Source organism: Vicugna pacos, unplaced genomic scaffold (genome assembly GCF_048564905.1).
Source record: "Vicugna pacos unplaced genomic scaffold, VicPac4 scaffold_19, whole genome shotgun sequence".
Taxonomy (NCBI): domain Eukaryota; kingdom Metazoa; phylum Chordata; class Mammalia; order Artiodactyla; family Camelidae; genus Vicugna; species Vicugna pacos.
In genome coordinates this window covers 69,174,244-69,192,098 of record NW_027328740.1, presented here as the reverse complement: position 1 = coordinate 69,192,098, position 17,855 = coordinate 69,174,244, and the positions used below count along the sequence as shown (strand labels likewise).

Sequence of the window (17,855 nt, the reverse complement as noted above, 5' to 3'; positions counted from 1 at the left end):
CCCACCACAGGGTCTGACCCTAGCCTGCCTTTTCAGCATCTATTTCCTCCAGTCTCTCAGGAACAAGGCCGTTTGGGCCACTGTATGACTTCCGGCTCCCGGAAACATCAGTGCTCATGCTGGTCTTGCCTGTGCATCCGGCCCGCTGCTCAGAGGCTCTTCCTCCCCTGCAGGAGTACGTTTCCACTCTCCGCAGGGACACCTCCTCAGGGGAGCCCTCTTCTCGCTCTCAGCACGGCAGGGCCACATCCCGAGCTGCCCCATTAGGACAGTGTGCGCCCAGGTCTGTTAATCAGACCAGCAGCATCAGAGCTAGGGATTATGCCCGGGCTACCCTGCAAAACTACTGCCCGCCACACAGCCCCCAGCCAGCAGGTCACCTGGAAGTCACAGCAAGTGCCCCACCCAATCCAGAAGCCTCTTCATTTGCCAGCATCGCTGATGACTGGTTTCCAAACTTTGGTCAGTTTCGCACAAAACAGCACCTTCAACTGTGAAGCAGAGGGTTTCGCTTCTGCTCCCCATCCTTACTGGTAATGTCAAGGAAAACAAAGAGGCCTTTTCTCAACACTTTTATAATGACACCCTCCCACCCACAATACTCATATGCTCAAGAGCTTTGGATCCACGTGATTTTCTTTCCCTTATGATAAGCGGCTCAAAACACTGCGGGATTCCTTCTATTTAGAGGGTATTTGTACTCAGGTTATCGGCTTTAATCTGTTTTTGTCTCTCTTCAATATCCCTAGCAGTTGCCACCTCTTACTCCCTTCAGCAGCCTCCCTCCCAACATCTACTCTAGGAAATCAGCTGTGATGAGGGGCCCTGGGGCAGTCACAGACGATGCAACTAAGGCAAAGAGAGGGTCCATAATTTGCCCGAGAAGATCAGCTTCAACCCCCAACAATGTGTGTCACGTCCCTGTGTTTAACTCTTATGCTAAGCAAGATAACTTTTTGTAGATTATGGTTATAAACAGATGAGGTATAAAAATACATACAAGGACACACATCTACTCTAAGATGCTCACTAACTCCACTATTTTGTTTCTACTTATTTCTATTAAAAAATATTAAGAACCTCTGCAGTCAGTATAGCAAAATGTTACTGGGCTTTAAATCCAGAATATAGAGGTGTTAAATGTGTCATTACTCATACTTATTTGTATGTTCACAATACAAAATTATTTGAAAGTCCCTCTCACCTCCCCCTACTCACTACTGGCTCTCACCTGAGCTCCCAGACCACACATCTAACAACCTTTCACTTTACCCACAGCTGAACTCATCAGTTTTCCGCAGAACTCCCTCTGCAGCTTTCCCTCCTCAGAGCACAGAAGGACCATCATTTACCTCATTAATCCACCCAGAAACCTGGGCCTTACTCCATCCTGCATTCACAGCCAGCCTTCATCCTTTCCTTTTTACCATCTAAACATGCCTTCAATATGTTCGCTTTTAAACACTGACCGTCCCACCGCTCAAGTGGAAGCCACCAACACTGCCCACCTGGACTCACGAGTCTCCTAAGTGGCCCCACAGCCGCTCTCCCCTACTTGAGACAAATGGGACTGTGCCACTCCCGCGCTTTTTGGACTCTTTTAAGACCCACTCTTCTTAGAAGAAACTCCAAGTTTTTCACCAGGTGAAAGTCTTTGCCATGAAATTGTCACCTCAGGGAGGGCAGGACCCGCCCTCTCCCCTCGGCCCCGCCCTCTGGCAGAGCATCAGCTTGGGAGGACCTGCTGAGCTACACCAACCTGTATTCTAAACCTGGTCTGAGTTCTTAGCAAACTGCTTCACTTATCCATACAATTCCAAGGTAAATTAGAAAGATTTTAGATGTTGAGCTAGACTATTGATTTTGGGATTTTGCACTAGCAACCTGCAAGGACATGTTCTAAAGATTCTGTCTTCTTAAAACCACACCCAGGTTAAAGGAGTATTTGTGGAATGTCTTCGGAGGTAAAGGGACTGTACTTTTACAGGCTTTATGTTTTATAACATGAACAACCCGGACAGGGTCACAAATGGAACCGCCTCACAAGTGACAGAAGACAGGTGAGAGGCACAAAGCAACAGGTTGCAAAGATGGTAAGAGTAAACATGATTCTCCAACCCCCCCAAAAAATTTTTGAAACAACCAAAAATTCTGAATTTTAAAAGTAAAAGAGTATCATATAGAGAAATGAAATAAATAATGCTCTTCATCAGGGTTTCAAGATCTCACTCCAGAGTTTTTAGCAGGCCATACTGAATCCTAGCACAGAAAAATCAAATGGACTTGTAGTGAGAAAGTTCCAGGAAAACTGCAGTAATTCCTCCACTTGTGTAAGGACATACACTCACCTGCTGAAGGTGAATGTAAACCGCATTCTGGATAAATTCGAAAGCTTCCAGGCTCTGCTTCTGGATGCCAAGGACATGGACAGCTTGGAAGCATGCTTCTAACTCAGTCATCGGCATTTTTACACTGCAGGGGAAACGGAGGCACCCAGTCAAGAGCAGAGATGTTCCTGTCGTGTCTCACAGGCCGTGCCTCGGGGATTCAGTGCCCTGCAGCAGCCCGGCCCCAGGCAAGGACCAGCAGCGTTTTCCACCCAAGCAGGAGGGGCACTGTGCTTGAGAAAGCCCATCTCCGATGGGGGCAAGAGGGGCTGGTGGGGTTCAGTGAACCTATAAATGCCCACAGAAATATGCCTGCATTCATTCAAGTGATGCAAACAACTGTAGCAGGCTATTTAACAAAATTTCAATTGTCAGTGGAAATTTTGCCATTCCTTTCCGCTTGTCCCCTGCACTCTGAGACAGGATTAGGCTCTCTTACACCTGCAGCTCTGTGCAATAGTTGTGAAGTCATTTTACTTTACAGATACCACGGTTCTGCCCAGGGTGATATCCAGCCCAGAGAGGTGGCCCAGGCCAATTTAAAGCTATGTGGCTTGCGTGCAGGGACAATTACAGGAGCTGGTTCCGGAGCCAGGCCCCTCCCCACCTCTGCTCCCCTCTCTCCCGAGGCCCCGCTGCCAAGCACTCAGGCTCCGTGATCTTAAGTCCTACTCTTCTACTCTACTCCAAACCCTTTTCCTTTTCTTTTTTTTCCTAATTATTCCCAGCTGGAGTGATTTTTCAATCTCAATATCTGAAAAAATTCCTGCAGCCGAAAAAGAGGTCTCCAGAGGTCAATGCCCATATGCTGGTTCCTGAAGAGAGCCCCTGGCTACGGGGACCCTCACCAACACTCACGGGGCATCAGAGATGTTGCAGGGTCGGCCACCCCCTACAAGAGTTTGCTGTCACCCCAATGCATGCACAGCATCCCTGCTCACAAAATATAGTTGGTACACTTATCGGTTATTAAGAAGCAAAAATACAAAATTGCTCATATTTCTTACTAATATTATCTATGAAGCTGGAAACGGAATTGTAATAAAATGTAACAGTTTTTACCCTATGTTAAATCTGTTCCTTTGAGTTTAAACCTGTGCCCTGTTTCCTAGGCTCAGACTTGGTAGCTCTGCACCATTTGAAAAAGAAAGTTGCCTTTAGCCTGAAATCTGCAGGAAAGCCTATTCTCCTGGCCCTGATCTTTAAAAATGTTAGCTCATCTGCACTTCTGTAGAGATGGCAAGTTGCATAATAGAGAATAGCCTTTGTTTTTTTGGAGGTTTTACAGGGGTACCATGATTTGATCCACATGGACAGCTGCAAGAACAGCGGATTCAAAGGACAAACAATTCATAAAGCAAGAAGTATGCAACAACCAACCACAACCCCCCCCTTTTTAGTATAAAAGGAGACTGAATTCTTACTTGGGGAAGATAGTTCTCCAGGACATCAGTCTGCCGTCTTCTGGGTCTGCCAGCATTGCAAGTGAAGTCACTATTCCTTGCTCCAACACCTCATCTCCCGGTTTATTGGCCTGTCATGCGGCGAGCAGAACGAGTTTGGACTCGGTAACAAAATGACTGCACTGGAGGTAGTATGTCTCCAAAGTTTCCTCGTTTCCAATATGTAACATGCACATCATTTATGATCTAGTGCAAATAATTCATCAAAGACAACCACAAAAAGAAACTATACTCACCTAGCTATCAACACTGAAGTCACAACCTGTCAATTTTATATGATGTTGAACAACACAATGGAAAAACCTAACATAGGGAGTTGATTCCACGGAAATAAAATTATTTCTACTCCTTCAATACTTTTTCTTTTCTTTTCTATTTTATTTTGTTTTGCTTATTGAAAGGAAAATAAAAGTCAAGTCATTTTATTTCACGTATTTTTGTTATAGTTACATTCTTTAAATACTACAAAGAGATTTAAACTGCAAAAAAAATTGTTCATATATTAGTATAAATATATATACACAATCAATGGGGATTAGGAAAGGAATGGACATTTACTAAAAATCCACTGCAATCTTGTCTTTTACAAGCATATCCTGGAATATAAGCTGTATGATCCAGGGGGCCCCATCCCCATTCTCACTGTTGAGTCCCTTAGCAATCAACTACTAAGGCACCAGCATAGAACCATGTGATCAGTATTTTAGGAATAAATTAGGGAATTAGCACATTCAATTCTAAAACAAAAACCCTAAAATAAATACTGAACTTATTTACAGATAAAGAAAATTGGAACCAAAAAAGTAGTTATTTCCCCAAGGTCACAAAGCTAATAACTGGTAAAGACAAGATTTGAACTCATCTGCCTGATTCTAAAAACTAAGGTGGAAATCCCATTCGACTGGGGAGGGTCCAGCAGCGGAGCCTATCACCCTATCTTTGTTCAGATCTAGCCTTAGACAGCCTGAGACAGCACCCCATTCCTATGGAACTTGAGGGCAAATGATAACAATAAGTATTTTATATCCAGTAGTTTGTTAGGTCTCATTTATATAAAGTGTCAGCAGGTCAGCAGAAAAACTCTGGAAAATATGAGTGGGTCCAGAGCTTTCTGCTGATTAGTAACTCAGTCTCTCAGGACATAGTGACCTTCCCATGAGAGGCCTCATGGACATAAACTAAAGGCAGCTGAGCAATGAAAACTAACAAGAACCTGGAACTCAAGCAAGAAGGTTCCCTGCCATCCCCCACCCAGTTGCCTCTTCACCCGCATGGACACGATGGCAGGAGACCCAGATTCTTGTCCAAGTTACATCATCATGGATTCTCATCCATAATAATGTATGACTCTATGCCGCCTTATGTCCATTAAAACTCAAATATGATAACACCAATATCTCAGCAGAATATCTATGTCTCCACTTCCTGTCTTCTAATAGGAGAATATTTTTATGGATAAAAAGCAGAAATCCAATTTAAAAAACCATGCACGAAGCCAGGTGAAATTCTGCTTAAGAGACTGCTCTCACGCTGAGTAAATGAAAACTCAGAAAAAGTGGCCCTTCTCCCTCAGCAAATGGGAGGTAGCCTGATGTGTGTGTGTGTGTGTGTGTGCACGTGTGTGTGTGTGTAAATCAAATACAATGAATTCTGGGATGTGTACAGTTTTTTTAAGTCACTGTCATTTCATGGGAATGAGCCAACATTTAAATAATTTGAATCTAGTGTTCTGAGAGAGTCTCGGGCTCTTGGTGGAGGAGGTGAAAGGGGAGAGTGAAGGAGGAAAGAGGTACATGAAGCAAAGAAGTAAGAATACTGCCAGGGAAAGGCAAGACGTTAGTTTTGTTCTTCCTTGCACCACATACAAATTAGGGACTCGCTTTCTGCTGATGACTTATCGAGCACTGAGTTGCAGGAGAAGAGGGGACAGCTCATTGCTCACTAAGCTTGTGACTGTACGTGGCATCTTATAGACACAAATCATTTACCCTGATCAAACACTCTAGCAGCAGGCTGTAATTCTTCTGTTTTGAGAGACAACAAAGCAGGAGTTCAAACAGGATGCATAACTTGACAAAAGTCAGAGGTCCAGTAAACTAAAGAGGATTAATTCAAACTCAGATCTGAATGCAGAGTCTGATCTTCCCACTCCCAGGACTGGAAAATCCTTAACACAGGCTCCCCAGCTCCCCTGCATTGTTCCTGGCACCAAGCATTTGCCATGGCAATGGTCACCATTTCTCACAGACACAGCGCTCTGTGCAGCAAATGACCTTGATCAGACCTTGATCATCTACCTGCCACGCCCACCAGGCTTCACCATACAGGCAGGAAAGCTGGCTTTCAAGTGCATACAAAGCCATTCCTTGTCTAACCTGGGCTCTTCTGTGGTTTCTCCAGCCTAAAGGCAGCCATGAAACTGCTCACAGTTTGTACATGAGCCACACTACCTCTCTCCATCTGTCTCCCCACCTATACTACTTAGCTATGAACATTTTGAGAATCTTCGACACAAATTTTTAAAAACAGAAAAGAAAGGATTCTGCAACAACTACTTAATACTTACAATTTTAAATGACAAATTACAAAGTGAGTATTTACAAACCGAATCTTCCTTTCTAAATTTCAGTTTTAAGCGTTTAAAAATATAATAGCAAAAAATTTTCACTTACAAAATTGACAAAAACATAAACAATAATCTGGAATAAGTTAAAAAATAATGCCCATGTTCTAAATGGAGAAACTTCAGGGCTGTACTGAGGGGTAAAGTAAGAGGTGAGAATGTAGAGACATCAACAAATTGCATGGAGGAAAGCAGTTTTGTAAAGATGTAAGTTCTCATCAGAATAATTCAAAACTTACTGAAAACTCCCATGACAACTCCAATCTGATTTTTTTTTAACTTGAACAAAATATTTTGGAATTCTTCAGGAATAATAAAATCATAATACTAGACAAGAAAATTTGGGATGGAAGAAAAGAATGAAAAAAAATTCAGACTGCCAATTATTAAATAAATTTTTACAATATGTAAGTTATGGTGCTGGAGTAAGAAAGGCAGATTGACAGAAGGGAACCATGAGCTCAAAAAGAGACTCTAGTGTACATAAGTATTTTGTAAAGGTGGGATTTCAAATCAAAGAGAAAAGTATGACTTCAGTAATTGTCCTGAGACAATCAGACAATCACCTAGAAAGAATAAATACTATTCCTCTCATAAGGACCACAAGATAATTTACAGACAGTGATGTAAATATAAAAAAGTACTAATAACAGCAAATACAACACTTTGTTCTTATTAACTCAACTTACCCTTACATTAACAAGTACTATTATCATCTCCATCTTAGAGATTAAAAAAAACCTACAGAGGAGATTTATTCCAGTATAAGAAATTATTTTTAAGAATAATTTCAAAGATAAAACACATAAGGAATACATTTATTATCATAAGAATATTTTGAGACACTACCAAAATTAAAATCCTCCTAAACAAAATGAAAGGCAAGAAATGACAAGAAAAAGCTCTGTGATACATGTTGTTGAAGACAAGAAGTTAATGTTCATAACATACAAAGAGCTGTCACAAACCAACAAGAAGCTCCCCCACTTAAATGTGTGCAAAGGATAAAAGGAATCATTCATTTTAAAAAAGTCAAATGGCTAATGAGTGAAAAATGCTCAATACCTCACTGGTCATCAAATGCAAACTAAAACAATGAAAAAGCACTTTTGCTCATCATATTGGCAAATATTTTTAAAAGATATTCTATCTAGTGTCCATCTGTGGGAGAAGAAACCATGAGCGACATTTTCAGAGGACGACATGTCAATGGATATGTAAACTCTGAAAAACGTACGTACACACTGACTCAACACCACTTCTACGAATCGTTTCCTCTAGGAAAAAACAAATTTAGTCCAAAAAGATGTACCCATCAGGGCATTTACACAGCACTGTTTACAATGGTGGGAAGAAAAACTGAAGTGAAATCATATCCAGCAATAGAGAATTGGTTACATAAGTAATTGTGCATCTTTTCATTCCGCTATGGAAGGAATTTCTAGAGTTACTTGAATGGAGTCTGTGATGAATGTAAATGTCACATCCAGGGACTAAATTTCCAGAAGCCTTAACTAAAGGAATACTCATAAAAGATCACAGGAATGTCTGTACAAGAAGGATGCCAGTCAAATATCCTTTCTGACAGTGGAAAATGGAGAAAACTTAACTGTCCACCATCAAGACAATGATGCGTTAAATCACGACGAGCTGCGAGCAATGAGGGAGCCGGCATTTCGCCGTGGTCCAGGGCCTTGTCCACAACATTCTCTCACCAAAGGTGTGCGTGGGAAAGAGACCACACCCGGAAAACAGGAGACCCCTCCACTCTATCTGAAAGGACCGGGTGAGTCTGGAGTGGGAGGACGTCTATGATATACACCTGAGTGATTAAAGCGAGCTGCAGAAAAACATATAGTATGGTCTCATTTTTAAATAAAGCATATATACACACACGTATACATGGAATTCTCATATGTGTGTATATATGTATGTCATAGGCATAAAGGTCATGAAACATATATATCAAATTTTCAACAGTTTTTACTCTTCGGAAATAAGGGGAAGGGAGGTAGGGCCTTCCTCTACCACCACAGTTCTCTTTTCAGTATTTCAGTTAAGTATACTTGGAATTTAAAAGTTTATTTAAGTCCGAAGTAAAATGGACAATGCCTCCACAAGACAGAATGCTATACTGGTCATCAAAAATCATGCCAGAGGAGATAGAATATTGTAGAAAAACATATAAAAAGCCGAATGGAAAATGGAGGTGTCCACACAGTAAACAGTCACAGAGTGCTCTCTGGTTTTTTATGACAGAGGTGATCCACACTGATGAAAATATACGTTAACGTGTTAATTATTATTTTTGAATAGCGGGACAAGGATAGCCTTTTTTGCCCCCTTTTTCAGAGTTATTATTTTAAATGCACATTCTTTTTCATCTGAAAAATGCATTTTTAGGTGTGTAGTACTATGCATTGGAGAATAATACAAGAATACTTAGAGAAACAAGTAACTAGGAGACAAAGCAGCAGCATCACACAATGTAGGACGGGCGATCCTGATTAACACCACGCAGTTACATAAGGACCCACAAAGTGAGAGCACCTGCTGTAACAGGGCGTGGCCCCCTTCTATTTGTCAGCAGTGTCTTCAGGGCTGAGGCAGTTCTGAGCACGGCCAGTGTCAGTGCTGGTGTCTGGATGGATGCCACTGGAGGTGAAGGCACCTGCAAGCCGAGAGGAAGAACAGAAATCATCCTCTGCCTTTTCTGTCTTGTTTCTTTGTTACTTTAAAAGAGAGCCATATATAAGATAAACCGTGTATCTCCCCAAATGAAATTTCAGTAATGAAACCGTTTTTAAAGACTTCACAGCTTATATTCTGCCTATAACTGTCTTTTCAACAAAGATCATATTTATTAAATGTTAATTAACTCAGTTAATTAACTCCCTGTTGAAACATTCTAGTAAAGAGCATGAACTGCAGTATGTAAAAGAACCACACCTGCAGTGACTAGCTCAGCTGTCTTGACGGCAGTGCAGTCAGCCCCCACCATCCCGTGGCCCTGAGCTCCTGATGCTGGTAAGAGATTACGCTGCCGCCTCAGATGGAGAGAAACGGTGAAAGCATTTCTTGAACCCTACAGCACTGACAAAACATAACTGACAAATCCCAGGCCCCTTTGAGGCTCTCATTTTCTGTTTCTGGCCAACCCCCATCAATGAGCAGAACCACCCAATCCCCGAGCCATGGGACTCACGTGGGAAGCAGTTTTGGAGAAATTTCCAGGTATAGAATGTAACCAACTATACATAGAACTCTGAAAAAAGAAAAGATGCCATACTCTGATTTTGGAAGACACTCAAAATATTCTCCTAAGCCTTAGTAGCTGGAAAGGCTGGGCTTCTCCTAAGTCACTTATTTATTTCACAGCCAGTAAGCATCTCCCTCAAATCCTGCTTCCCTGTGTCTGCTGGGAGCTTGAAACACACTGCTGCTGTCGATCTTATAAGTCACATGGCAGAGGCATGTGTCTCACGCCTGCAACCCTCACACAGGCTCGCCTCCTAGCCTCACTGTCTGAACTGGGCCCCATTTTCTCACCTGTTTATTTGGTATCTGTTCTTCTGTAAGCTACCTGAAATGCGTTTTGGAACATGTCAGAAGAAGCAGTGGGTTGAGAAATGGACAGATTGAGAGGTGAGAGATGGGCAGACAGAGAGAGAGACTCCAAGAAAAGGGGAACAAATAAAATTTCCTATGCAAAACCCTCTTCTAATCAGGGAAGGAAACCACCACGGAAAAGTGTGAAAAGGCAGGTAGCTTAGGACTGTTTCCTGGATTCCATGAAAAGTAACACCAAGAGATGAGAGGGTAGAACTTTAATAGTAAAAGAAAAAAAGCACGCATGCTTGAAAAATATATCTACAATATGTACTTTCTAAAGAATAGACTGAAATCAGCAGGACCCAATAACACTATACTTGGGTATTTACAGAAGTGAGAATCCCATCTCCAAACCACAAGGCATCCCTTCAGAGCACTGACAGTCTACATGGGGCGGTCATAAAGCCATCACCGCAAAAGCTATGCTACCCTGCACTTACGAGGAATGAGCAGCTGTGCTCAGGCTGCCCACGCGCGTCATTTACACCCCACAGCACCTCTACGGGGGGGACGCCTAGCGAGCCCCGTCTCTGCAGGACAGAAAACCAGTTCTGGAGAGGCTAAGCCGACTTACCAGTTCTCCATCTCACAGGACTGGTCTCTCCAGAGCAGGACACGAACTCGGACCCACGATTGTAACCATGGTACTACAGTGCTTTGTGTGCTGTTTGTGTGTATAATACATTTGTTTCTATCATGAAAGGTTATTTAATAAATGATCGGTTGTCTTGTCTATCTCATTAGCTCACAATCAATCTTTATACTGTTGAATTGTACTCTTTTCCCCTGAAGAAAGGAACGGAAACAGCGGGGGTCAGAAAGAGGTGGGGCTCCATTCTTTATCTGGGATCTCATCTCATTGAAGTCCCCAAACAGGGAAAAGGAGCAAATGTTCTCTTTATCTTTTAAAGAGAGGGCTCCAGTGATGGTGACTTATTCAATTACAAAATCAAGGCTGGGGAAAGGGCACATGCAGCAACTAGAGCAGTATCAGCTGTAGGAAGGTCAAAAGTGCTCACAAGAGGGCTCAGGGGGCAGCCTCATTTAATTTCAATCAGTAAAACAATAACAAACTCTAAAAATACTGGCCTACAATGGATTAGCTCTTTCTTGACATCTAGCAAGTTTCCACAGCCCACATGTAACATTATCGGGAACCAGTTAAAGGAAGAGTCCACAGACAAGGAAAATCAATGCCACAGGCAGGCTGAAACCCAGGCTGGAGTTTAGGAAGAGAAAGGGCATAGTTAAGAACTGGGGAAAGGCTGGGGAAAAAAATCATCACAAGGACTCTCAAGCATCATCCAACAATCATATAATCATTCATTCAAGAGAGAGTTACTGAGGTCGTATTCTGTGCAAGATTGTACAGCGGGTGAAGCAAGAGTGCAGCGTCCATGGTGGCAGCAAGTTGCGGGGCTCAAATACACTTCTGATCCCAGTACCTTGCACACTTGTCCTCAATATAAAGGCAAAGATAATTAAAGTAAAATAATACTCTGTAAACTCAAAGCATTGTTGAAAAAAAAAGTTAAAGAAGACCTAAATACCAGGACAGACACTCCACACACATTCCCCTATCAAAAGAAAGTGCTCTTGGAATGGCAGTGCTCCCCAGAGCGATCCGTATATTCAACGTGGTCTCGATCACAATCCCAGCGGGCTCCTCTGCAGAAACTGACTATCTGCTGCTACAATTCATATGGGAATTCGAGGATCTCAGTAACCTATACGTACTTGAAAAAGAAAAATTTGAGAGGACTTATAATTCTCAATTTCAAACCTTACAACTGTATCTCCAGGTGAGATTAGAGGCCATTGTGAAGTTATTACTGTGTTAATCCTTATTTACTAAATTCTCTACAATGAATATTACTGTTACAATAAGAAAAATAAAAAGTAAGTTATCCTTTAAAACATGCACACCAATTCATTCATTGGGAAAAATTATTCTATCAATTAAGAGATAAATATCTATTGAAAAAGGACAACTTAAAAACAAGAGTGCATTTGCATTTTTCATAAATTGAAAACTGAAAAGCACAAAGACGTCAAGTTTCTAGGGAAACCAATGCAACATATTAATAGTTATTTTCAGAAATTCTAATTTAACAATGAAAACTCTGGAAAGGGAAAATCGTGACTGAGAGCCAACTGCAAACACATGGAGAGCAAAGGCCTAGAAATCACAGTTCCTTTAACTCTGCTCCTAACACAATAGGAGAGGAAATTCCTCACTGAGGGGACAGTGGAATCCCATGCATAAGACAGGATACACAGTACAAACTGCACTAGAATTGGGGGTGAATTTTTTAGAAGAATTCTAAAGTTACAAAATTGCTGAAAAACTATTAAAACACTGACAGAAAGATTAAAACACACAGTCATATATATTATATAGAAACATATGTAGTCTGCTCCCATGTTGCATTTAAATACAAATATATTTGTTCATTTATGGGCACTTATGACTTTATCCCTGGTAGAATATTTCAACTAAAACAAATAATCAATATAACACTCCTTTGTCAAATCTACTTGATAAGTTACTCTGCTATGTAAACATAATGTGTCTAAGATAGATCTAAAATTAGTGAAAAAGAGCTTTGTATGGCTTCTTGAACTATTCTCAAAATTCAAAGCTTAATTTTAAAACAGATCTGAACAGTAATTCTATATTACCTTTCCCGTCGTGAAATGAACAACACAGTCTGTTGTCAAAATTCTGTCCTTACAATGATTCACGAGCACCGTATCCTCACAAAACTGCTGGACAGCAAGGCACTATCCAGACACTGTGACCCAACAAATGAAACACAATGAAGACAGTGACCCTATTTTGGAGGGCTTATAGTCTGTGTCAACACCAGGGTTTTATTTGATTGGTTTGATTGGTTGGCAAAATAAAATCAATCAAGTACTTTCTTCTTTGAGCATTCTATAAGTCATGACTCTGCTGTTAGTGTCATGAGCAGGAAAGACTTAAGCATGACTTGATTAGATCAGCTAGCAACAATCATCACTGGAGAGTGAGTAATAAAGAAGTTAACTGATAGCAATGCTTCTCCCTACATGAGACCTAAAATAAATCGACACTGATATCCGAAAAGAAAATGAGAATTTGAGGTCCCCAATAAGAAAAAAATCTAACAAGAAATCAAAAAAGTAAAGATTTTTTCATTAACGTTTCCTGGAAAGATTGGAGCATGGTGGTGTTGAGCTCAGATGCTAGGGAAAAACATGAGGGTCTGAATTCCCACAGCACTGGGTAGCTTTGACACTAATATGTCAGTCAAATTCTCTGCACCTCAGTCTCCGATGCATAGACTGGGGACAACAACCGCACCCATCTCCTAGAACGGTCCTAAGAATTAAGTTATTTTATATATACAAGTTTTAATAAAATACATCAGATATTAAATATTACCCCAAAAGCACAAGGAAAAATGAAAACAGAGATAAATTGGAGTTCATTAAACTTTAAAACTTTGCTTCAAAAAACACCATCCAGAAAGTGAAAAAACAACACTCAGGAGAAAATTTTTTCAAATCATTTATCTGATAAGGAATTTGTGTATCAAAAAAAAAAATTCCACAGCTCAACAATAAAAAGGCAACTCAATTAAAAAATGAAAAAAGAATCTGAAAAGATATTTTTCAAGGAAAATATACAAATGGCCAATAAGCACAATGAAACGGTGTTCAATAACATTAGCTCTAAAGGAAATCAAGTCAAAACAACTAGGAGAAACCACTTCACATTCACTACAATAGGTTAAAATCAAAAAAAGATTAACAAGCCCTAATGAGGACACAGAGGAAGCGGAGCCCGCAGCCATTGCTGGTGAGGATGTAACACAGCGTGACCACTTTGGAAAACATCCTGGCACGTCCTCAGAGAGTTGAACATTTGGCTTCTGAATGATCCAGCAATTCTGCTTCCTGGGCACACAAGTAAGAGAACTGAAAACAAATGTTAACATAAAAACTCCGACAGGAATATTCACCATTACTTTTCGCCATTAATTTTCAGAGCCAAAAAACAGAAACAACCCAAATGTCTATCACGTGATGAATGGGTAAACAAAGGGGCCCAGCCATACAGTGAAATATTATTCAGCAATAGCAAAGCATAGAGTACTGACCCAGGCCACAACGTGGACAAACATTGAAAACGTTACTCAGTGTGAAAGAAGTCAGTCAAAATAGACGGTTCCACTTACATGAAGTGACTCGATTTGCATGAAATGTTCAGCACAGGCAAATCCACAGAGACAGAAGAGTGGCTCCCTGGGGCTTGGGGAGGATGGGGAAGTTGATAATGTCTGCTTATGCGTACTGGGTTTCCTGTTGGGGGGAAGAAAATATTCTAAGATTGACTGGGATGCACATTTCTGGGCATAGAGTAAAATCCGCTGTACATTTTAATGGGTGATTTGTATTAAAACTGTTAAGAACAAAAGCACCTCGGATTAGTACCTTCCATAGTAAATGCAAATTGCTAACATTTATTACAGGAAGAAGAAACTGCCCTCAGCATGAAAGCAGGAGATCAGCAAATATTAGTTAACCGAAATTGGACAAGAGCATTTCACTTGAAACTGTTGCTGAGTGTACAAGAAATATTCAGACATGACAAGGAAAATCAGTTTGACATCACGAAGAAGCATTCTGCTTCAAATGCAAATCAAGGATTCGGCAAGCCCAGCTGCTACAAATGACCAGAGAAGAAACCTGGTTCTTAAAACAAGCACCAGAGCCAACAAGGAAATGGTGGTGAGGAAAGCAGGCGGCCTAAAATCTGGAACAGTGTGCTACAAATAATTTCTCCACTGAAAATTCAAAAATAAAATGAAAGTGATGTAATGCTGTTTTGAAATCACGTGAATGGGCTTCCTGCAGTGCTTGACAGTTCTGTAACCCCGAATGACTCAGGAGAATCAGCATGGCTCCTGGGAGTCCCCAAGTAACTGCCCATCAGCACGCTGACCACCATCACATCTGCCAGGGTTGAATTGCAGAGAAGAGAGCAACCTCTGAAAGGCACAGGGAATGTTGACAACGGAATAAAAGGCTGCGGTCAATCCTGGGACAGAGGCCCTGTGAGCAGAGGCCAGAAGGCTGCAGGTGAACTGGAGTGGCCCTGGGGCAGGAAGGGACCACAGGGGAGCATATCTCAATTATCTCCTCTCTCTCCCTCGGGTAGGAGGGATAAAGCCTGCATCCTTCTCACCTGGAACTGTGGGTTCTGGCTGGCGGAAGTCTTACCGACACGGAATGAATTTCTCAAGACTGTGGAAAAAGGAAAGAAAGCGAGAGGGATTAGGGAGCCAAATCCACGAGTCTCTCAAATGCTCCCATATTTATTGTGTATAATCAAAGTAAAAAGTCAATAACAGTTGTGAGATAGTAGGCAGGAACTTGGGGAAAGAAGGGATGAGACAGAGATTGTAGACTCCACCATGAGTACTAAGGCTTAGTTTACCTTTAGGGAAGTCATGGGCTGAGGGGAACAAGATACATTTTTTAGACATGTTCATTACAAAGCAGACCACCAGACCAGCCTGGTCCCTGTTTTGGGGATAATAGACTATCTAACACCACGCAGGCCTGGCGTTTATAGCTGAGGGCCTGGGTCATTGCTGTGCAATAAGCAGTGTGCTATCTATAACCTCAAATATGCAAGCAAGGCATTGTCTCTGCTTTTTATGGCAAGGAGACAGGAGTGAGGATGCACAGGTGTTTGCTTTAAAGCAGTTAATAAGCACATTTTTTTTCTTAAAGTTGACAGGCGGCTGGGATGTGTTACAACTTGTTAACTCAATCATGGGCTCCCACATGGAACCATTATGGAGGACATCCTAGGATGAAAAATCCTGGCTCTGGATATTTTCCTGCCAGCTTCGGCCACTCCAGCAGGGTCTAGACACATCCCTGAATAACGATCCCACAGAACCACCTAAACTCTTAACTCCTGGTGCTTGAAACTTAATTTTAGCTCTACACAACTTAATGTAGAAAAGTTTCAGAAATAAAAGATATTATATTCTTTTTATATCTCATCACTGATTTTTCTGATTGCTCTAAGCTGCTTCTACATGGTAAAGCACCTAATTCTGCAGGTGAATTCAGTACTTTCCTTTGGGCATAACTAGACAGTCTGGGCTGTCTGACTTCTATTAGTCAAATACCGATACACTTAATTGATTTCTTTGTTCATCAATTTCAGCCTGGAGGTTAGGGTCTATCACTATTTTCCTCAGCCCACCCTCTACTCTTTTCTCATCAGCATCTCAGGCCTCCTGAAAACAAAACAAAGCATTTGTTTCCCTTCATCTACACTTTCCACAAAGGCAACAGGAATCATCATGCCTAGAGAATGAATTCAACACAAATGTTAAAACAAAAATCTATAAACCTGAAGCAACTCCATCTCCGACTCATGATACACAATGACATGAGAGTAAGTGTGTCAGGTACAAAGCATGCGTGAGCCTGACCACCTCATTTCTATTCTTCAAAGGAAGGAAGGTTTTCGTATTTTTTATTATCATTCTTTGTCATTGTTTCTGATTAAGCCAAAAAAATTTTTATGAAATAATTAAGCACTGCAATAACAGATTTTCGCTGTATCAATTACAGAAGGAATTCAGAGGGGATAGGAAAACCCACCTCTGTAAAAAATGCAAAATTCCTTCCCCTGTTAAGAACACGAATACAAAATGCAACAGAGAATTCAAATTCTTGTGGAGAGGACAAAAGCCACAGAATCAAAGCAAAGTCATTATTATGACTCAATCCAAAATTCACTGGACAAACATGCTCAATGCATTCAAATAATTTTTAAGGCACACTGCAAACCATTCACTTAATTATCTACAGGCTAGAGGAAGAATTTCCCTCTATAACAGACAACATAAATCAATAGGTTGCCCCACCAAACAAGGAACAAACATCAGGTTTTTTGCAGTTCTGATAAATCAGCAAGTTTTAAAGATCAAAATCCAGAAATTTTAAACATTCATTCACACCAGAATGAATCAAGCACTTAAAAAAAATAAATAACCCAAAGAAACTAAACACATTGATCACGTACCTGGATCAATGAGAAATTCTTGTACAGCTGGGAAAAAAAGAACAGTCTATAGACTTATACTTGAAAAATAAAACTACTTTTAAAGATAACTGCTAAAACACATTTCATCATTCATGTTGCCTTGAAAAATCTGAGGCACTTGTCTCTGATCAGAAAAGCAATTCTGAGTATTAGTATGTTACAATTCAGTGCCAGTTTGCTTTAGAAGAAAAAAGAAAAGCTACTGTTTCTCATCTTGCACAAAGTTTAAAGAACCTCCCTGCCTCTATCTCCTCCCATTTTCTAAGCTCATGCTCCCCAACCCTTCTGAAACAATTATGAGAACCTCTTATTCCCACCAATATGCCAAATCACAAAAGAGTATCAATTTATTTGTGTAAATATATACCTACACCTTGAACTGGAGGAGAAAGATTTCAGAAGGCTATATGGAACTTATTGCTATATTCCTGAAATCACACACATACACGTTCACAGAGACACAGACATATACAAACTGAATTACTGGGCACTTCACAAGCTAAGGACTTACAACTTCTAGAAGATAACTTTGTAGTTAGTTTAAAATACAAAACGGTCAGCTTTTGAAAGCCTTGAACATTGCAAAATCATCCAAATATCAATGAGATCCAATAAGCCTTCTCTGTAGAATGTAATTCCCCATGATGGCAAAG

At 40.8% G+C, this 17,855-nt stretch overlaps 2 protein-coding genes across 8 annotated transcripts in view; both read right to left on the bottom strand.

The window, feature by feature from the left end:
* LOC140693127 (trafficking protein particle complex subunit 9-like) overlaps window positions 1-17,855 on the bottom strand; it is a 1,110,112-nt gene that overhangs the window by 191,378 nt on the left and 900,879 nt on the right. The window lies entirely within an intron of this gene.
* The window catches only part of LOC140693125 (uncharacterized), a 38,446-nt gene continuing 24,414 nt past the window's right edge, over window positions 3,824-17,855 (bottom strand). The window contains exons 5-11 of one of the 7 annotated variants that reach the window (XM_072957190.1): window positions 17,182-17,208; window positions 15,319-15,377; window positions 14,969-15,086; window positions 14,309-14,432; window positions 9,679-9,738; window positions 9,024-9,144; window positions 3,824-3,921 (exon numbers count right to left, since the gene is read on the bottom strand). In XM_072957190.1, the coding sequence (XP_072813291.1) occupies window positions 15,081-15,086; window positions 15,319-15,377; window positions 17,182-17,208 (92 nt within the window). In that variant the 3' untranslated portion in view covers window positions 3,824-3,921; window positions 9,024-9,144; window positions 9,679-9,738; window positions 14,309-14,432; window positions 14,969-15,080. Of the gene's footprint in view, window positions 3,922-9,023; window positions 9,145-9,678; window positions 9,739-13,915; window positions 14,049-14,308; window positions 14,433-14,968; window positions 15,122-15,318; window positions 15,378-17,181; window positions 17,209-17,855 lie in introns of those variants that run through there. The other 6 variants (XM_072957184.1, XM_072957187.1, XM_072957186.1 and 3 more) reach the window with 6 other exon arrangements.